Source organism: Colius striatus, chromosome 3 (genome assembly GCF_028858725.1).
Source record: "Colius striatus isolate bColStr4 chromosome 3, bColStr4.1.hap1, whole genome shotgun sequence".
NCBI classification, from domain to species: domain Eukaryota; kingdom Metazoa; phylum Chordata; class Aves; order Coliiformes; family Coliidae; genus Colius; species Colius striatus.
The window spans coordinates 89,627,643-89,650,121 of NC_084761.1; the positions used below are offsets into that span (position 1 = coordinate 89,627,643).

Genomic DNA, 22,479 nt, shown 5'->3' on the forward strand with positions numbered 1-22,479 from the left:
GTGCTGGCAAAAAATCAGCCACTGAATTTTCTTGCTTTTGTAAGAGTCTATTAATATATTTATAGAGGATTTACACATTTTATACACTCAGATATATACATATATTACATCAGTAATGTGTGCTTACATACATACATATGCACACATGCAAACAGATGCATACACTTATCACACACACTCTCACATTCTCCTGTCTGCACACATTTGAGTTCTTTATCTTTAAAGAAAATGCCACCATTTCATGAACACTGAAACTGGTTCCAGGTTCTCCAGGATATTAGAATGATAGAAAATCCTATAACTGTAGCTTATATCTGCCATTGCATATGAAAAAAAACCACAACAATCTGGACTTTACAACCAAACTGAAACAAAAAGAAAGACCACACATGCTACCAGCTTTCCAATTAGGAATCAAGATGCTGGAATGAATCTGGTATAAATGCAATACACAACGGCAGCTTTTTGTATGAGCATTTCTTTACAGTAAATTTGAATCTTTTGGAAGATAAATTAGTACAAATTTATGGTGAGCAAAAAGTCCTTTCCTAGACAGGTCACTGCTGAGCCCCTTTCTTCTTCTGCTCTAACTCCTGCAAGCGTTCCTCCCGGCACTGAGCGTGCTGCGTTCCCACTTTGTGGGCTGTCTCGGTAGCTGCAATGTCAATCTGTGCATATCGAGATGATCCACTCCCTGAAATACCAAATGAAATCCTTGTAAATACCCTTCAAACATTCCTGGGTCAAACCAACCCAGCGCTAAGCTACTGAGACACTTCTTCCACTGATTTCCTAGGTGATCTTGGTCTGTTATTAAAGCGAGTTTTATAAAAGGATTAAGATGATGACCACAACTGAAAAAAAACCACCCAAACCTCAAAAGCTTTTTTATCTGCATATTTTAGCTATCTGGTTTTCTTCAAATAAGCAAACGAACCTCTTGTCTTTCTGCCACAAGTCTGAATCTCTACTCCTACTCCTCCCAGTAGAAGACAAAATTGACCTCAGCTCTCTCACTTCTGGGAGCCTTTATCAGCAGGCTACTGGACAGCAAATGAACAACATCTGGTACTTCCAAACACCTTTGGTAGGGGGGTTGGTGGGGATTAGGCACTCTGTGAACATATACCAGATCAGCCACCTTCAGCCTCACAAAAACAACCCAATTTAGTCCAACACTGAACAATAAGGGAGACAAAAGCTGCTCAGTCTCTTCAGGAGTAGAGTATAGTTTTGTATAAGTGCAGACACACAACTCTAAAGTCTGGGAAAGCTTTAGTGTGCAAAAATAAAGTATTTATGGTCATTAAAGGCACCTTCAAGCTTGGGAGGGCAGTTGACTTTTAGGAAAGTTTACATTAGTTTATAGAATTTGGCTCTTCATTCTTAATGCCTTGGTTCACTGTCTTCAACATGGAGAAAAAATGTTGCTTTACCATGTTGTACAGAGAACTACATTAAAATCTAGGAGAAGCTTAGAATTAACTGGAGCCATACAAACACAAAAAAACCCCAAGTGTTAATATTTCAAGGTTAATAAAATCACTGAAATTAAGTATAAGAATTAAAATCTCAGTAGCTGAAAACCATATATATTGAAAACCCATCAATACCAAATGTGAGCAATTAAATGCCAGATCCCAATTAGAGACTTTCTGTAAGGAGAAACGCATCTCTAAATAACAATACTTGGTAGCTAGACTGCATGTTTATGTTGTAATTGTCCAAGTTAAGCATTAGAAGTAAAATATCCAGACCCAGATAGAATAATAATAAAATAATTTTAAAGATCAAATAGTTGAGCTGGCTTCCTCTCTGCAACACTTTCACACAATCTTATGGAGAGCAGATAGAGGAACACTGTGTCCTTTTCTTATTCATTTGCTGCATGGCTCCAGAGCCAGTATTTTCAGGAGCAAGCCCTGTACACCTACACCCACAGCACTGTTTCTGAAGCCAAGCAAGAAAAATTAAGTGCAGTCCTAATATGTGCAACGAAAATCTTGAGAACATGAAGTAAATTGCTGTCTGTCAAACTCTACAGACACAAAAATGTTCACTTTAGAAGGAGTGCATATACAAAGCACCTGTCAGAGGGATGCAACACCTTATAGAACCTCACTACTTAAAAACTTTTTCCAAAAGACTTGGCAATTACAAGAACTGGCTCTCTGATGTATTGGGGTTCAACTCTTCTGTTAACAAGAGCCCATGGGGACATGAGAAATAAAGATTCCCCATAGTCCAAACATACTGCATTGCTGCATCCTTTACTACAGTAGTGCTGTGAATTTCCTTACCTCGTATGCTCGTGCTGGGTTCTTGAAGTTCCAGTTCCATGTAATGAAGCTGTTTTTTGGAAGTCGGGCTGACAGGAATATTAACGTAGGTGGCTGTCTCACTGTGGGGTCGATCTGATGTAGGGACATCAGCTGAATAACCTACTGCCCCTTCTAAAATACGTAACACGTTATTATAGACAGTTTGCAGTGGCCAATGATCCATTTTATACACATGCACCGTTGCTTCAAATGTTCTGAAAGCAAACGTGCAGCAACAACTACTTTGCTTGCTTAACTACACTCCTCAGTCATAGATGAGACATGAGAAGACTCAGGTTTCTGCAGAAAAGATCCTGAAAGACTGATCAAGCCAGGATCTATGTGGAAGACCGCAGAGCCAAGCCGGTGATTTCGCTATGTAGTGACAGAAAGCCACCACTACACAGATATTTTCAAAGAGAAGCAACGTGTGCAACAGTACCTCAACAAGACTTTCACCTCTAACTCAGATTGGTAAAGCCTCATATGAAGCAATCTGTTCTAGGAAGATGTGAACTATTATATCATTTGCAAGAGAGCAACCACAATCACTGCAAGTTTGGAATATATGTCCCAAAAACAGGGACAGAACCATTTCATACAGAACACAGAAATACACAGAACAAAGAAATCCCTGTCAACAGGCAAATATTCTTCTCTAGGGAAAAAAAAAAAACAAACTAAGAACAAAGTTGGGAAAAATGCAATTAGAAGGAAAGAAGTTTTCTGTTGTTTAGTTAGTGCTCTCTTAATAGAAACTCTGCTTTCTTTGTAAACATAGAAATACTTGGCTTTTCAATTTTCATTCAAATAAAAAACCCTAACCTCATTAGACACTAAAAACTGGCTCATACTTATTTGAAGAGAAAGGTTTATTCGAAAAACACAAGACAATAAAAGCTCCTACTAAGGAAAAAAAAAAGGATACACAGAGAGCTATGGACAAAGACAGTTCTTTCAGCAGTCTGTTCTGTGTGGGCAGAGGTAGAAGATGCTTCCAAGAGGGTTCATAGGGCTAGTATTTGAGATCATTATGGAAGGAGAATTTGAGAGACAAACAGACCAAAATGCATGGTTACAACATTCTGAAAGAACTGGTAGAATATCATGATTGCTTGAAGAGAAAGGGGGAAAAGGTAGGAAGAAAAAAGACTGTTCAGCAAATGACAGGAGAAGAGTAAAAAAGCAAATACAGTGGCACCAAAATGAGGGAGGAAAGAAGGGGAAAAAATAGTATAATTGGGGAGGAGAGAAGAACATTATTTTTGAAACTGATGTTTTAGTCTTTCAGCAAGTGTTAGTTATTCATATTTTCTACCCTACGCAGGCACCATTCTCAGAGATGTGCAATAAATAACGCAGAAAGAAAACCAGCACCGCAAACACAGCCCCAAGATAAACGTGTGTGCGTGTGAGCACACGTGTAAAGCTCACGCATGCAAAGGGCAACACCTCAAAAATGGGCATTTAGATGACATCAGAGCAAAAAAAAGAAAAGAAGAAAAAAGAAACAGGAGATCTTTGTGTCCCCTGATGCAGTTGGCTGCAAAGACCTGTACTCACCAGGTTCCTCAGGGCTAGCAGGAGTTCCAGGTTCTGGAGGAAGCGTCAGCATCTCATGTCCACTTTTAGGACCTAGAATACAGGAATAGCATCAACAGCTTTGGATTTAGGTATTTGCACAATGAAAACAAAGCATATGATTTTCTGGTTCTGATGTGTAACTTTCTAATCTGAACTATCATACTGAAAAATCTCAGAAAGCAGGAACAGTGGCTATTGTCAACTTTCCTGTTGGCAATGTCAGCATTTTCTCATGAGTGGAAACTGCAAGGAAATAAACATTAGGGCATTTTTACAGTTAATTCTCACTGGAGGCCACAGAAGTCAACAGCGTGTTTTGCTGTACATTAATGAGGGAGCAAAGCTGCCTTGAATGCATGAATCAGGGATAAGTGTGTGGGTGATCTTGGGAGCATCTGGAAGACTCTTGTTAAAATTCCACCTCCAACATGATGGATAACTTCTTGATTTCTGACAAAGTTCCATAGAAAATGCTTAAAGTAGCCCTTCCAAAGATAACTTTGCTTTCCAAGTGCAAATTATCAGCTTAGCAAGAAACCAAGTTGCACAACAGCACCCAGTGCTTCCAAAGCACTAAGTTGTAAAAAGACACCTAGGTTCTCTCACGAGTTCAAACAAGGCAAGTTAAAAAGTTATGTCCATGGAATTAACAGATTTGGATTAATTTTCAATGACAAACACAATTTTATCTGCTGGTGTTATTTCCCACTCCATTATCATGAAGTATCTTTATGTGTGGTGGAAGGTTTTTTTCACACCACATTATTGGTAAGGTACAGAATTTCTCATGGCTCGAGGTGGGATTTTTTTGGTGAGTGTCCTTAGTTAAAGTGCTGGCAGCATTTTACTGCTGTGAATAAGATTACTGCCTGTGCTCTGACACTTATCTCATCTGTCACTGCCTCTTCTAAACTTATCCCATCTGTCAATGCATCTCTAACAAAAACCCTGCAAAGCGAAAAAAAAACCCAACAAAATACTGAAATCTTACAATAGGGAATCAGGTCATACATTACCTTTAACATTTTTAGAAGTTTAAAATCATTTAGGTTTAAATTAACTTAAATTTACGTGCACACACATACCTTGTAACCACTTACCAACTTGGACACTGTGGCCTCTGTGTACTTTCAAAGACCCAGAAGCTGCCATGACAGAAGCACCCCCTGTTTTCAAAGAGATATTCACATTAAATCTAAATACCTGTCACTATTATTAGATATCTGCCATGCATCAGCATTTTTAGTAGATGATTCTGAGACATCAAGAAAAATTTCAATAACAACTGCAAGTCATTGTTCTCCATTTAAGCAATATTGCTCTTTGGTGGCTGAATTCTTTATCCCGAGATTGTGGTACTATAAACTAATTTTGTTGTTTTCTTTCTTTCTTCATAAAGAACGTCTTCTGTAAAATTTCAGCACACTAGTCTCTCTGTTTGTGCTGAGTACTGCCTTACTCACAGAGACAGTCATCTTGTACTGAGAAATAAAATGGCAATGAAATCTGAGTGGGGAGTTGCTTTTTTGATCCATAACATAGCTTTGGCAACCACAAACTTTGTGATTGTTAAAATCTCATCAGACTGCATTCAAATCCTATTAAAGTTATTGAGAAGAATTGTACCACACTTTAGTAGTCCACTCTCTGGTTTTAGACATGCATAAACTGTGGCAGGGTGAAGTGTAGGCAGAAGATGCAACCTCCATGGGTTTTAAATCCAGGTCATAGCTGGTTCTTGTGAAATACCATTCCAAGTGTTACAGCCAGGAAAGCTTTACCCAGGGCATTTCAGATGACACAGTCAGTCTCCTTTCCCCAGCCCTATGTAGGTCAGCAGCAAGCTGTCCTAGGAACAGTATTAGATACTGAAGTTTGAGGAGAAACCTGCAGAGTTGTACACACGTAATGTGGTTCATCTACACACTCACATCCATTCTTTATTTGACCAGCAGAGCAATCAACACTATGCCTACCTATATTCATTAAATCCAAAAATCATTTTGGTTGGAAAAGACCTTTAAGATCATTGAGTCCAACCACTAACCTCACACTGTCAAACGCACCACCAAATCATGGCCCCCCTCAGCACCTCATCTATGTGTCTTTTAAATATCTCCAGGGATGGGGACTCCATCGCTTTCCTGGGCAGCCCATTGCAGTGTTTAAAATCATCTCAGTGAAAAAGTTCTTCCCAATCGCCAATCTAAACCTCCCCCGGCACAACTTGAGCCCATTTACTCTTATCCTATCAGTCATTACTAGGGAGAAGAGACTGACCCTCACCTCACTACAACCTCCCCTCAGGTAGCTGTAGAGAGTGATCATGTCTGTCCTCGGCCTCATCTTCTCCAGACAAACACCCTCACTTCCCTCAGCCACTCCTCATAAGACTTGTGCTCCAGACCCTTCTCCAGCTTTGTTGCTCTTCTTTGGACACACTCCAGCACCTCTGTGTTTTCCCTGAAGCCCAAAACTAAACTCAGTTTTTGCATTATTGCTATCCACCCATGTTTTTCTTGTCTCTACTGTTGGCACTGTGAGCACCTTAATCAAGATGAGTGGCATCTACTTCCTCACATGAATAATTTGGAGAGAACTTCTTGTGCAAGTAAATGGTACTTAACAGAAATAAGGTAGGAGGCTGTGCTTATGAGTAACTGCCACTAGTGACAGGACAGCTGTGCCACGTGTTACTGGGTTTTGGGGATCGGGCATAAAATTAACACTGTCTTCTAAACTGATGAATAGTCTTTGAGCAGGGGAGAAATTTCTCTGCAGGTTTTTTTTACAATAGTGTCCAAAGATTACTGTAATTCTTATGTAACATGAAGAAATTCCTGAAGATAAATAGCAATCTAAAATACCTCAGAAAACCGGAACTTTACAAATCTAAATTAAATGGCAATTTCTTTAGTTTTTCCTCTGTATACAGTTACATTCATAAAACTTTTTTCTAAATCTAATACTATCCAAGGTTATAAAATTATTCCTACACTCTCACAAAATGGAGCTAAATAAAAACCACAGATCATTTCACTTAATGAGCACAATGGGTTAAAAAAATTAATGAACATCTATTTCAGAAGCGTACAACTGAAAAAAAGCCTTTAGTTTTTTAGTATCTGTGTACACAAAAGCATATGTAGGGTAATCCAAGGCTACAGAAACAGTTTTCAAGAATACCATACTGAGAAACTGGGTTTGTATTTTATCAAATGAGATGGGATTGTAGAACCTTTACATACTCTGGTGAGGACTTAACCTCTAAAAACTTTACTTGAAATTCTATTTTTAACAAGTCATGATAAAAATCAATGTAAAAATAGGGCCACCCTGGACTAGTTGATTTACTTATGTTTTCACTGTACCTAACTTTCCTTTTTCTCACCTCAGAGCATCCTGCCTCTGTGTTATTAGAGAACATCAGGATACGCTTCATGCAGCTGAAAACCTTATCTTACTTTGAAGATTACAGCTTTATGCTAATTGCAGCTTCAACACAAAACTAGTGTGGGAGCTTGGTTTTTTCTCCCTCAAAACTTTTAAGTAATTCAGTTGAAATCATTTCAGAGGAGATATGGATCTTTTAAGATTTGTGAAAAGCACACAGGACAGGAAAGGAAATTCAAAACAATAAGATATTCCAGTCCTTTTATGGTCAACTTGAAGTTTTCCTATTTGGAGCTTGTTTAAAAGAACTACGTTAACACTTCAGGATTCGACCTGTTGCATTGTCCTCATTTTCAAATCTGGCAAATAACAAATATCTACATAGTCAAATCTCTCATGGAATTTTTTTGAAGCTTTGAACTACGTCCTATAAACACATGTCAACAGAGACTGGCCTAGATATTTTCCTTCCTTGTTTCTGCCATATAAGCTAGTTTGTTTCTCATTTACAAATCCTAGGATCAGACTTGCAGGACTGGAAAAAGCAAGTTAGCAAGAAAAATTTCTGAGCATATAAAGCAGCCAGCAGGTGACAGATGTTCCCTTCCCTCATTTTTTTTTTGGTGTTACAAGGGATTGTTAAGAATAATGTTTTCAGTTTCCCCTGCCATCCAGTTCTGTGTGGCTGACTGCCTCAAGTCTTTGTTAAAAATGAGTGGTTCATCAAGAGTTATTTCTGTTCTACTCTCCTCACAGAGGAAGAATTCAAAATGTGACAAAATGAAAATAAGCTGCAGAGTATTTTGTATTCCTATATGTGATTAGACTCAAATGTCTGATGAAACTCAATGAAGATGACCAATATTTGAAACATTTTTCTAACTTCATAGTAATTTCTTTATGTCCAGTTTTCAAAAATAAGGACAGTTTACAGCACATGTGCTACAAGAAAGGGACATGAAAAAAAATACTAGCAAATAAGAGGGAAGCTGAAATACTTGCAATAAACTGAGCCCAGATAGTTTACGTTTTCAGATCCTGTCACCTATCATCACATGACCAATGAGTAGACACATGCAACACTACACTACACAACACATAATTTCTTATTGGTCAGCCTCTACTTGCCTTCACAGAGATCACAAATGGCAAGTCTGGGATACTAAATTGACTGATAAGGAGTCGGGACAGAAGAAAACACTATCTTAATGACAATTTCTGATTCTTTTTTAATTAAATCTACCTTTATTATGAAGCACTTCAATCACTCAGCCAAGGAACATTTCCATCTCCTCCTTTGAAAACAGATACTTGGCTTAAAAGAGCATGCAAAGGTGAGAGCTAGTGACTGATAGGAGAAATATTACGAGTACACTAGGAGGCTTGTTCATGTAAAACTAATAAAAGACTTACTGGTACTGTATAGTTGCCCTATAAAACTTCCCTAAGTTTGTTATTCTTCTACTTTCAAAGTGATTTCATATATTTTCTGCAATACAGAAAAGCCGAAGGGGATGCTTAAAAACACTTACTAGCTCTACAGATTTCATTGTATTTGAAAATGCTTCCTGTTTCTTCAATGGTCAACTGGAAACAGTAGAATCAATCAAAAGTAGAAATGCATTCAAGCACACTGACTGTTAAAATATTGCTCCATAAAGACGCTTGTTTAGTGTGTCCAAAAGAATCACAGAGGGTCTTTACCTCTAGTTATTATCCATCTTCCCATGCTGTAGGATCACGCCAGCCCATCCTCCCATACTTAAAAATTCAAGCACTTTAAGTTACAGCCATTACCACTTTGTTGGACTGGGAAACTGTTGAAAAATATGCCTTCAGACATGCTTTACATACGTTTACTTCAAAATTCTTGATGTATCTGAAGTTCCAGATCTACTTTGGCCAAGAATAGTCACATAAAGTGTTACCTTAATAAAAAACTCAAAAGCTGAAATAATCACTATATTTGCAAATAAGGTTCCTCATCTTTGTGTTCTATAAGGCTAGGATATCTAATTTCCCAACTTCAATGTCAGAGAGAGTGTGAGGAAGCAAACCAGGAATACAGAAAAGGCAGGACTAGAGGGTCACTGTGGCATAGACTTACCATCTTCTGTCATCCCCAAAACAGGGAAAAGGAATGTACCAGTTCTACTCAACCCAAGGAGTTGAAGGAGCAACTTTTGGACCATTCACAAACACATGGTTTCACAGCAGTGACTTTCTTTTTCCCCACTTGCCAGATCCCTCTAAACTACATTCAGTGTCACTAAGGCCAAGGTTTAACTTGTAAATGCAATATGTATTTTATTCAGCTTGCTTAAACCATGTTTTCTCAGCTCCTATTTTTCTTCCCCTGTGGATTTATTTTGAGGACATTTATAAATTGAAGAGCAATCAAGAAAAAGTATGACATTTTATGGCAGGATGTTCTTGGTCAGTTTCTCATTACAATAATGCTCTTCTACTGTAGTGTTTATCTCTATGGAGTAAGACACATTTATGAAGGACACTCTTCAGCACACAGTCCTTTAGTGGCTCAATAAAAATCACATAGTGTACTTTGTCATCCTACATCCAAAGAGCTGACAACGTATTTCATGAAAAAAATAATTGTGAATTATTAATAACTTTCAACCTAAGCAACAACCACCAACATGATATGGCTTGGAGTTTTCATTCTATATCAAATGATTCCTTGAAAACTTACTCCTAAGCTTGAAAGAGAAGTATCAGGCTGCAAAAGTTTGCAGTAAGAATTTCTAAAATGCATGAAAGCAAGCCTACTTTCCCATCACAAAAGCAAAGCTGGCAGACAGATGAGTTCATTTCCAGTACTGATGTTATATATTTTATTCTTTCTTGATCCATATCTTGACTCCCTATCTGCCTAAGAAAAAATTGAGACATACAACGATCGTAATTAGCATTCAGCTGATATTTCATCTGCAGCATTGGTTTATGTTTATTCCTTAATTCATACTCTTGGAATATTTCTCATCAAGCACTGTGTACCTCTGACACTACAAGGAAAGAGGCTGCCATATAGCAAGAGTGTCTGTTACAGTGCTGAAAAATTTGCTCCTGGGGAGTATGGAAAAAATGGAACTGCACAGACAAAAATAAAAGAAAGGAAAATTTAGTAGTTACAAAACTTAACAATAGTGAAGTATGCTGCTTCTGTGGTTGGATATTCGTTAAATCATTTTCCCATTTAGCTATTGATTTTTGTAGTGCCAGAGCCTGCAGCACAGAAGAACAAACAGATCAGACCTCCCACTATAGATGTTTATTTTGTAATTAACTAATGCCCAAGGCTGGGTCTGGCTCTTGGGAAAGGCTAGGCAATCGGCTTTCCTGTAGCTAATGGGAAGAGACAAAAGTTTCTGAAATATGGTGCACAGAGCATGCATGACACGTCTTTTCTAGGGATTGCAGAAGGACTCTAAGAACTTTTGCAAACTCATTCCAGCTCTCAGTTTAGAGTTGGCAATCCAGGACAACAATAGTGGCATTTTTCCCTTCTCCACAAAACAACCTCAACATAAGAAAAGAGGGGAGCTGTCACTGAGTTCTACTCAACTGAGAAAATCCAAATATTTTGGAATGGAGTATTAAAACATTTCAAGTGAGGGCTGGAGGTTTCTATCTAAGCTGTTGCACTGAGCTAGAGAGGAGTACAAGATTTGTCACAGGCCTAAAGCACAGTGAGCAACACTGCAACTGTTAGGAAATACATTCTAAGTGTAAGAACAGCAAAGGGCTTCAGATGATATAAGATGAATTAAGGATTCTCAATGCAGAACATGCTAAAGGGACACACTTGTCACACATACACATAGAAAGAAGTACATCCAAACCTCAGGGCAGAGGTTCTAGCTAGACAACTTCCTCAGCCTTGTTTTTAATACAGTACTTTGATTGTAGTAACAGGAAGATCATCAAGATAATGGTGAGCTCTTTGGCTCACTATTCTATGAAGGAATGTTCTGACTTTTGGTTTCACCTCTCAACACTGAATGTACATCTCAGTCATGACCTCAAAACACGTATGCAGCTCCTGAGAAAAGGACCTACACACATATCTCTGAAATTGTATCCACTAGATCATAACACAGAATTTTTTAAACCTTCATGAGAAACTTTACAGAGGTCCCATGAGAACTTTTTAGACCACATATATTAAACCTAGGTACCTCCAGAATTCAGCAGTGCCAGAAATGAGGAAATCAGGATCACATTTTTGAACCTTTACTCTGACATGGTATTTTAAGGTCCATCAAAACCATAAACACAGTCTATTATACTTAAAAGCAGTCATTCCCACATCATACAGCTCCAAAGAATCCTTTACCTTGATCTGTAGCACAAAGCTATGATAACAATGGGAATACTTTCCTTCTACAAATACAAGCAATCTAATTTGGTCTCACTTTCTAATCCATCTTTATGAAGTTATAAATAACAAAGACAACAAAATTACTTAAACCAGAATTAAATAATTCACCCCAACTTGGATTTTTCCATCTAGTAGTACAATTTAGAACTGCTGCCACATCTATGAACACTTTTCAGCTTGCCATTAGAATTAGACACCTTTCTTTGAAGTGGCTGAGCCTACTGCTCAGCATATATAACTAACATTAGAAAGAGAATGTCATCATCCACATTCACTAGCAATAAACTGAAAAATATTTAAACAAGGAGCTCTGACTCTAATGCCATTTCTTGTTACAAAACTGAGGCATTCAAAAGCAAAAATATAGTACAGAACATGTTGGCACCTGTAGCACTGGAAGAAAGAGGTTTGCATTTGTACTGTGTATTTGAATGAAAATACAATACAGTGTTTTCTATGATTAAAAAGAAATCTGTTGATGACTAAGCGGACTGCTACACTAGCAAACATTATAACTGTACAGTCAGTTATGCTAGTAGAGGTATCCTGCCACGTATATTTGCAAGACAGGTTTTGAAGGCAGTTACCTCAAATTAGTGTATATCCCCATGTCATCTTCATCAGTGGATTAAAGATCATAACAGGGAAATACAAAAAAGTTCTAATGCTGTTCCTTTAGCACAACAGAACTGTTTGAACTACTGCTCAGCAGCCAGGGCCCTTCAGCTAATTGCTTAAAGATGGTGGATGCAGAACATTCAAAGGCTAGAGTATAATTTTGAAAGCTTTGCAATGCCAAGTTCAATTATACTCAAAATGTTCACTTGCATAAAAGACAACACTTTAAAATTAAATATCTGAGGATAGTAAATATGTGCCAGTACTGAAAAATAAAGTTCTACAGGTATATGATGATAGCATTTGAGAGATGAAAGGCCACAAGGATAGCTTAAAACTTCTCTCACTGGCTTTAGGCAAGCAGAGCATCTAAAGCATTTACTCTTATTCCAACAAGTATTCAGTTCTATTTTTAAAAAATATTTTCCCAGTGTACCAAACATGAAACCCCCCCCACTCAAATTTTTTCAGTCTTGAATCTTCCCTCTCCATTGATCTAAAAATCTGTCCTGTAATGGTAAGTTTTATCAAAACTATTAACTACTGTATCTGCATAAACAGTCTGAGATTAAGTTCTTGTGAGATATTGTTTGCATCCACAATTGATTTGACACTGAAATTAATGCAGAAATAATATGGTGCCCATCACACACAGCTAGAGACCTAAATTCCCCTGCATTTCCACACACTTTAATCATAAGTGCTCTTTTTTTCTCTTTGGTTGATTAGAGAACTAGAAATCTGAGTATCAGAAGGAAAGATAAATTTAGAGATAATGATTCAATTTGTGTTTCTACTTACACCTCTCTAAATCAAGACTAATTCCACTGACTCGAGTGGAATAACTAGGAACAAGATCTCCTAAATGCTTCTGGATTTTGTCCTGCTAAGACAGATAAAGGAATAGAGTTACTTATAACCTTCTCCAGAGACACTTCCTGATCCTAGCTATCTTACTGGAATTTTTCAGACAAGCACCAATCAGCTGTACTTGTTTACATATTTATCAAGGTTTTTTAAAGTAATTAAGAAGCCTGAGCACAAAAGACTGTTCTACATCTACTGGAAGCATGCAACTGGAGAAATTTAGTGGGTCTGTTGAATTCTCAGGCAAACAATTTAAGGAATATAAAAACATTTAAGAATATAAAAATATTTAAGATACTAACCAGTATACAAGCTCAAATGCTTAGGAAATGTTACCTTTGAAGTAAAATGATGATAGAAAGGTGCCAGACTAGTTTGGCTATGTTAGACAGAAAACTCCAGATGACCCATATATTTTACTGACAGGCAGATTTACAATGCAAAGATAATCAGTGTGTTACTCTCAGTTAAATAATCTTTCCAAGATAGATACTCAGCTTCCTTCCTTTACTGACTTTGTAGGTCAATCAGTAGTTCCACCAACATGAGAAACATATTCATATGGTTTTGTGCTATTTAGAAAACTTGGTATACACAATGAACACATAAATCAAGTTTTCTCTTGGTGTTATTATAGCCTAAAATGAACACTTTTTTAACATTCTTTGACTATTTAGGAAGAAAAATACCTAAACAACTTTATATATGAACTGAAAACTTTGAATCTCTTTAGATTGCAAAAGGGGAAAATGTATTAATCTTTACAACCAAAGATACTACAGATTGCAATCTATTTCATAACTGCCAGTTGTACATTGCAGCAGGAAAACCAATCACAAACAGGGTAACTCTCAATATGCTTATTAGTTCTGCTTCCATAAGTCTTCTATTTCTCTCACCACGATTTGAGACTTAAATATTATCCTTTAACAAAATGAGTAACTAAATGGCTCCTACCTGATAACGCTGGTAAGACTCCAGACTGTAATATTCCTGTTCCCTAAAGAAAACAGAAAATTTTAGAATCAAAAATCTTTACAAGAAACAGAAACTTCACAAAATATAGAAGAATGGTAGAAAAATTGCTTCATCTTCACAAAAGATTAACAAGTGGTTTTAAAATCCAGAATAGACATAAAGGTGCTCAGACCTGAAGATGTTCTAAACATGTATATGTTGCAAAAACTTCCTGTAAAGGCTAACTAACTTGGCTTTGGATCCTTTGCAAGAATTTTAACAGACACATTGAAGCTTGCAATATTGAATCAGTTCTGAATTAAACAGCAAAATGCAAGAAAATTTGCTGTTCAGAGGAAGAAGATACTAAGTTGGAGTAATAGGATTGAGAGTGGTAAATTAAGGTCATGTCTATATTTGCTTAAAATGGTAGATGCTATGAGCAGACTGAAGCCTGCTATGGTTCTGATTTGGCTCTGTAAAACCAACATAGAGCTTAAATTGATTTCACACTGCCTATAAATCCCACCTGTGACATCAGGGTCTTCCTAGAAAAGCTTTTTTGACATCTCGGATGTTTTGCACTCTTCATACCATGGTGGTACAATGGCAGCTGGGGCTCATCAAAGTAGTCAAGCATAGAGTACCAGTGCCTACAATTAAGAGTTTTCCAAAACTTGCTTGCAGGCTAGGTTTCACCCAGCTATACTATCTATGTCATTCAAAACTGACATGGAGGATGTTGTCACTTTCATCTCCAGAGGATATCAAGGCTTCTCCCCAATGGCAATATCACGGCAGGCTGTGGAGTCAGTCTGGTCTGTGCTACTGATCACCACTCTGCCAGAGTGTTGCCTTTTATTTCTGAGATCTTGGTGAGAATCATGACCTCTTTTGTTTTTTTTGATAAATAAATTTGTCTTCTGGATTTTGAAGTGGAAAAACATTATATACTTATTAGAGCTGATCACTAACACAGCTCAATTGCAAAGCAATAAAATTCCAATTTTTATTAACACCTGACAGTAAATTTCTTCACCTAATTCTCCTTTTCCTATGCTTCCCAACATTTGTCAATAGAAAAACAAAGATTATTTTCTTATGAGGAAAGGCTGTGGGAACTGGAGCTGTTTAGTCTGGAGAAGAGGAGACTGAGGGGAGATCTCATTAATATTTACAAAGATCTAAGTGTTGGATGTCAGGAGACTGGGGCATCCTTTTTTTGCTATTGTATCTAGCAACAGGACAAGGGGTAATGGGATGAAGCTGGAACACAAAAAGTTCCATTTAAATATAAGAAGAAACTATTTCACTGTTGAGGTGAGGGAGCCCTGGCACAGGCTGCCCAGGGACTGTGTGGAGTCTCCTTCCTTGGAGGTCTTCAAGACCTGCCTGGACATGTTCCTATGTGACCTGATCTAGGTGACCCTGCTTCTGCAGGGGGGTTGGACAAGATGATCTCTAAAGGTCCCTTCCAACCCCTACCTATAGAAGCTATGTTCAATTTCAGTTAAAGTTAAGTGGAAAGGCTTTCTTTGGTCTTGATACACTTGCAATGAACTAGAAAAAGATTAGACCAAATTATACTGATCTGTTTCAGACAATAAAATACACATTAACAGAGCTACCTTGAACCAACCAGGGAGAGGTAAATTGGCTTTTTTAAATACAATTCTGAAATCTGCAATGCAGAACAACTTTCACCAGTGGAATAGCACACCATCCAAGATGTTTCTGCCTGATTCTATCACAAATATGGAATCTACAACTTCAGTATTTACTTGAGTTTTTATGCTCTCAGTGTATTTTAGTATGAGACACTGAGTTTAAGCACACTCTTAGAACAGAAGAGAGAGGAAATCAGAAATATGGCCAAGATTTCATTTTTAAAAGAGTAAAAACATCTCACAACATTATAGAAAAAAAGATATTAATTTAACCATAGTGGATGTTGTTTCTATAGTTACTGTGTGCCACCACAGAAATTGTTGCTTTTATGTGAAGAATATCGAGAATTATCTACACAGGTAAAGAAAAGACAGAGGACTTTGGAGTCCATCACAAGCAGAATTATGTATATTTAGGTAACAAAGTTTTTCTAGTGCAGTGGAATTTCTATGGGGTTTTTTTCTCCTATGAATTTTTTGTCACTTCTATTTATAGTCAATTGGAAAAACGCTTTTTTGCCTGGCCCAAATAATTCTGTTACTAATACAGAATGCCAAAAAAATACTTTTTCTGACTTTGGTGGTGTCTGTGGATGTAAAGAAGATTATGCTGCCTCTGAAAGCAGCATCTGGTATCTTACTTAATGAAGAGAAAGTGACAGGCTGTAGTGCTGAAATGAATAAAAATCAAATCTTGCCAATAAGAAAGGATTTCACAACTTTCACAACTCTTTTGCTTTTAAAAACGAAGGTTTTGATTAGGTGGGGTTTTGTAACTTGTGGCGTATCAGAGGATATTAGCTCACAAAGTCAGTTAAAAATTGAATTGGAAGGAGAAAAAAGAATCTTTATCTTCATCACTTTTGCCTCCAGACTAGTTAATCTGCACAGCCTTGCTCTCACTCAGGGCATAGGCTTGATGCACAAAACTAGACAGCAAGTCTGAAAAAACCGTTTTTAATTCTTTTTGCCATAAGTGCATTACACAGCAGAATGTTCTCAGTTGTGGCAATCATATGCATAGAAATAAAGGACAGAAAGCAGAAAATCTGAAAGGACATTGAAAGCTTTTAGAAGAAAGAATTATTTTGGCTCTGCATTTATACACAATCTCCCAAAGAGGAATCCCCTTTCATCATTACAGATGTTATATGTAACAGTAATGAAAGAAACAAAAAGTTACCTCTCAGTCTTGCACAAATATAGCACTTCTGAGAGAATGAGGATTTTAGTCAGCAATGCTGAACTGTTAAAAATAGTTGCAGAAAGTTGGGGTTTTTTTATGATGTACTGCTTTAATGCAAGTTAAAATCAATCAGTGAGACTTTCTGACCTCTAAATATGAGTGAGAATTGAAACCATCATTTGCCTTTTATTCTGCTCATCATATATGACATGGAAGTAACTGAAAATTAAGTTGTTTTGTTAACATAGGTACGGTTTGTTCAACAATAGAGTCTTAACTTCATGCCTGGAACTCCTTGTCACTCTTATGACATAAATTCTAAGACAGTTTTCATAAAAATGTACAAATTAGGTAAGATGAGAAAATTGATAAAGGCTAGACAGACAAAAATCAAACCAATACTTTGAAAATCGTTATTAGAAGATTAGGTTATACGTGATAAAGACAGATACAGAAAGGCAAACAGAAGTTAGGTGTGTGAAATCACATCAGATGTGGGATACTGCTGAAATATAATTGAAATTATAGTGAATGGATGAAAGATAAGAGCTGACTAAAATAACCAGATGTGATGAGATAAAGCATGAGTTGAAGAGCGTAACAAAAACAGTCTTTTGTTATCAAGTGTTTCTTCCAGCCTGTAAGACTGTTGTCTCAATTTCCATGTCAATATATCCTTTTCTATTGCTTCTGCAACTCTGAGGACTCTTGCTGCAATCCTCTCTAAGGCAGAGACTTTTCTGACAGTGGCTCCCATTAAGACAACTCAATAGAAAGAACAGTACCAGAGACCTAAGAGCTACCATTTAATTCTACAAAGCATGCTTTTATAATTATGGTGACATAATGTATAAATCTAAATGAATGATTTTCAAATGCAAAGTCTAATACTTATCTCATCTACTATATCATTACACTAAAGAAGAAAAGGGGTGACCTCACTCAAATAGTACAAGTCTGTTACACCTGCCACGACACTGAGACAATAACTAACAACACTCATATCAAAATTCTGCATATCTCATAATTTTAGTCCTAAAGATATGTTAAATATCTTTCTAATATAGATTCTTTTATCTGTGACCCAAGAGCTGAGTGGTGAAGTATGCAATGCATGGTTGTTAGTTCAAACAACCTCATCACTACAACACCCCCAGTAAACGGATATGTACCACTTGTATATCACACATCATGAACTACATGTCCAGTGCTATTTTAACTCTGGTAGTGATCTGGCTGCTGTCAGATGACAGTCATTTTTGGTGTTCTGCTTCCAAATATCTTGGGTAAGGTTCAATGATAGATGTTAGGAGAACCCACTAGTTTGATGTGCTGGATCATTATTTATAGGTAAGCTTGGTTGCTTTAAACAGCTAAGCAAAACCTTGGCACTCATTTCTCTGTGTGCAAATAACCATCATAAAACAAAATCCCTTTTACAATCAAAACAGGATTACTTTTTTTTTTCCCTTATGTATCTATTTGATATATCTTTGTCTTTATCTTCTTTTTTTTAAGTTTCATTTTATTTAATTCAAAGTTTTGTTCACTTTAAATGTCTTTAAATATGATTTACCAGTTCAGTTGTCATTTTAAAAATTACCAGACACAAAGAGCACCCCACACAGAGATTAGAATTTCTAACTTTCTCTATATACTCTAATCACTTTGCATAGACTATGCACCCAATCCTGCTCTGCTGCTGCTAATGGCAGTTTTAGTATTTGGACATAAGATCTGTCCCAAAATCCAGATCTTCCACTAAGAGCTGCATAACAGGGTTCAAAGATACTTTACTGCTCAATTTCCCACTTGTGGGAGAAGTTTTGCCAGATTCCTAGTGACAAAAGGCATCACAACTGCTTTGTAACCTTAATTTCATGGTGTAAAAAGGAACCAGGAACTTAAAAGTAAAATGGACAGAAAAGAAAGAATTAAAATATTTTTCTAAGACTAATCTCTCCTGTTACTGAGTCTAAGGATAGGAACTGATGCAAGCTGTTTCACATAAAGCATGTATTTTCAAAGAACCACAACATTTTTGTTTCATATTTTTCCTCCTAAAAAGGAGGAAACCACACTTCCAAGAAAAAGTAGATCAGCTTCTGTACATTGTAATGCTGAGCTGGCTCCATCATCTCTGGCAAGAGGAATGAAATGCCATTTGCCTGATAACTGTCAACATTTCAGACACACCTCATCAGTCACAGCTTATGTAATTCCCTTTGTGTATCTTTAGAAATAAAGCTTTTATTTCAGCTCATCTAAGTTTGGTAGCTTTTTATAGCTCCATTATTCTCAACCTAGTAGAGAGCCCTCAGCACAGGAAAGACACAGACCTGTTGGAGCAGTTCCAGAGGAGGCCATAAAAATGATCAGAGGGCTGGAGCTCTTCTCCTGTGAGGAAAGACTGAGAGAGTTGGGGTTTTTCAGCCTGAAGAAGGCAAAGCTTTTGGAAGGCCTTGTAGCAGGCTCTCAACACTTAAAGAGGGCTTATAAGAAAGATGGAGACAGACTTTTTTTGTAGGGCCTTGTAGTGATGAGACAAGGGGTAACAATTTTAAATCATATGGTTTTAAACTATAAGAAGGTAGATTCAGGCTAAATGTAAAGAAGAAATTTTTTACAACAAGGATGCTGAAACACTGGCACAGGTTTCCCAGAGAAGTGATCAGTGCTCCATCCCCAGAAACCTTCAAAGTCAGGTTAGGCAGGGCTCTTAGCAACATGATCAAGTGGAAGATGTCCCTGCTCAATGCAAGGGGATTGGACTAGATGACTGTTAAAGGTCTCTTCTTATCTAAACTATTCTATGATTTTTAGGTGTCATCTGCTTTGGTCCAAGAACAGGTATGAATATTTGTCCAAACCTGGGTCCCCAGAGCGGAAGAAGAAAGGCTCAACATAAATGAGAGGCTCCTAAACTCTTCTTGCTATGAAAAAGGAATGTGTAGTCAATAGCAATAGAAATTGTTTGCACTGTGAGATATTTTTTTTCAGCACATGTCAAAACCACTCTCATAAACAGAGAGGAGGGACTGCAACACTGGTCAGATGCTTCATTTTCATAGAGAAAATGATATAGGGTTTTTTTTCCTCCTCTCCCTTCCTTTTAGTGCCATATCAAGGCCATGAAAAATATCCATTTTTAAAAAAGAAAACCATCCAAATCATGACTCAAAATCCAGAGCAATTCAGAACTTTCCAGCAGAAACTGTGAAGCAGACTTCTCTAACAACGAACACTCTCATGCCTGTAGTATACAGCTGGAGGCCCTTCAGCACAATCTCTCTGACTGCTTCGCAGAGCTTGCATGGAGAGGGAGGCAGCAGATTACAGTTACGTTATATAGCTTATGGTAGTAGTATCTTGAACTGTTAGCAACTGACAATGTAGCAAAAGACTCAATGAGAAATCCTGAATGGAGATTTTGAAACCAGCAGCATAAAACCAAGAAAGTGTCAACAGCTTTTAGAAAATGGAAAAGTAAAAGACTTTAACATGTTTGAAGGTTTGCAAAGATGAAATATTTCAGAGAAACAGAACAAACCCAACCCAAAAAACCAGAAGGGAACCCCTAAACTGACAGTCAAGGTATTTTCCTCATGAGGACTAAACGCTGACTTATTCTTGGAGCAAATCACCAGAAAAGATTAAAGCTGGAACGCTTAGGCAGTCATGGGGGGAGGGAAAGAGTTCCCAGGAAAGGTCAATAAATATGGACACATGGAGCAACCTTTAAAGGTCATCTGCTTTGACAGACTGTTTCACAATGCCCAGCAGTTGACCATGTTCTAAACAAAAGATACAGAAATTACTAAACTCTGTGATCCTTAAAAACAGCTCCAAATGAAACAGAAACTTCAGACCGTGCCATGCTTCAGGTGCAGGGCTCTGATTTCAGCCACAAATTTGTGATTACTCAGCTTCAACTGTCACAAGCCAACTGTCGGCTTACAGAGAGATTGCTGAAGTCAGTGCAGAAACATCTCGGTTTGTGCAGCCAAGCCCAAACACCAGCTACTTTCTAAAGCATGAAGCTGGAAATTTCAGTGGCACTGGCAAGCCATGTCCAGTGCCACAATAAAATATTCCTTCTAAAATCTGTGGGATAATCACAGGTCAACTTGTCTACAAGTTACAGGTGTTGTTTAAAGAACAATAGATGAGAAAGAATTAATCCTGTTGCTCAGCTGTAGCCCAGGTTTGTGTACTCATCCTGTCTCTCTCATGTTTTTACAGAGAAATTCTTTAATTGTGGTTTGGATATGCTCCTGTGGGAAGGGGCCCCTTCTTGCTGTGGGCTTCCCAGCTGCCCACAGCCATGAACCATTCGTCATTCAATCCAGAATGCAACTGGCATCAGAAGTGCTTTGAAAGTTGCACACATTTCCTTTAGCATGCTGTGATACCCTTTACTTAAGGGCAATGAATAAAAGCCTGGACAAGCCCTCGGCCACAGCAACCACAAAAGCCAGTACCTGAATTCAGCTGCCCAGCCTCCACCCTGAGACAAAAGGCACCTCCAGCAGGCAGCTAGCAGCAACATCCCTGGAATTCAGATGGTGGGAGTCTTGACTGCAATGCTGAAGGGTCAAATTTCAAGCTCTACTACTGATAATATATGGGATGTGGAAGCTGACACAGCAACAAGGCACAAGATTTGCTCTTGTCTTTTTGCTTTTACTACATACCAAAGAGTGTGCTGAACAACTGGACTGTAATGCAATTACATGGTCACATACCACTTTTTGCATGGGACATCTGCCTCATTCACTGCATGAGAGGAACACATGTGTGGCTAAAATCAAGATGGCATGAGCAGCTGTAAATCTGTCAATTCCTTAACAGCGTGAGGCTTAACTTTTCAACCTAAATAACATCCTTTTAACATCACATACATATCTCATTATGTAAGAAAGTATTTAGATAGAATTCTAGAGGAAACAGCTGCGCCATATCATCCAATGCATATAAACTATGTGGTGTAAACACATCAGTGAAGTTTGTGTCTCTTTCCAGGCACTACTAGAAGTCTAGCTTTCATACTTGGTAGACAAGAACCAAAATCGAGAGCATATACTGCTGGCCCCAAGCAATAACACTCACTTGAAATAGAAAGCAAAGTATGAAGTCACAAAATACCAAACCACCATAAACTGTCCTAAAATCAATACTAGAGGGCTTGTGGTTACAGAGAAATTCCCAAAACCACAGCAACTGTAAGGAAAAAAAACAAAGACTGTCTGCCACCTCTCTCAAGCACAGATTTTGGTTTTAGTTTACAGTTTTAAAAATCTATTTCATTAGGTTTGATTTTCTCATAGTTCTTCAAAAAAATTGTTATGATAGGCCCATATCAGACAAGATTACTAAATACTACTGTGAATTTGAGAACCTGTCCTACTTGACCACAGGTTAAAGTCGTAAGCACTGGTTTCTAGACAGGTAAAAGTCTTTATTATATCACAGAGGTTTTCTAAAGAC

At 37.6% G+C, this 22,479-nt stretch overlaps 1 protein-coding gene across 1 annotated transcript in view; it reads right to left on the minus strand.

Annotated features, from left to right (window-relative positions):
* Window positions 1-557: 557 nt before the first annotated feature.
* DOK7 (docking protein 7) overlaps window positions 558-22,479 on the minus strand; it is a 63,920-nt gene continuing 41,998 nt past the window's right edge. Inside the window, exons 8-12 of the mRNA XM_061993841.1 lie at window positions 14,140-14,182; window positions 5,006-5,071; window positions 3,885-3,956; window positions 2,301-2,453; window positions 558-694 (exon numbers count right to left, since the gene is read on the minus strand). Of these exons, the coding sequence (XP_061849825.1) occupies window positions 558-694; window positions 2,301-2,453; window positions 3,885-3,956; window positions 5,006-5,071; window positions 14,140-14,182 (471 nt within the window). The remainder of the gene's footprint in view (window positions 695-2,300; window positions 2,454-3,884; window positions 3,957-5,005; window positions 5,072-14,139; window positions 14,183-22,479) is intronic.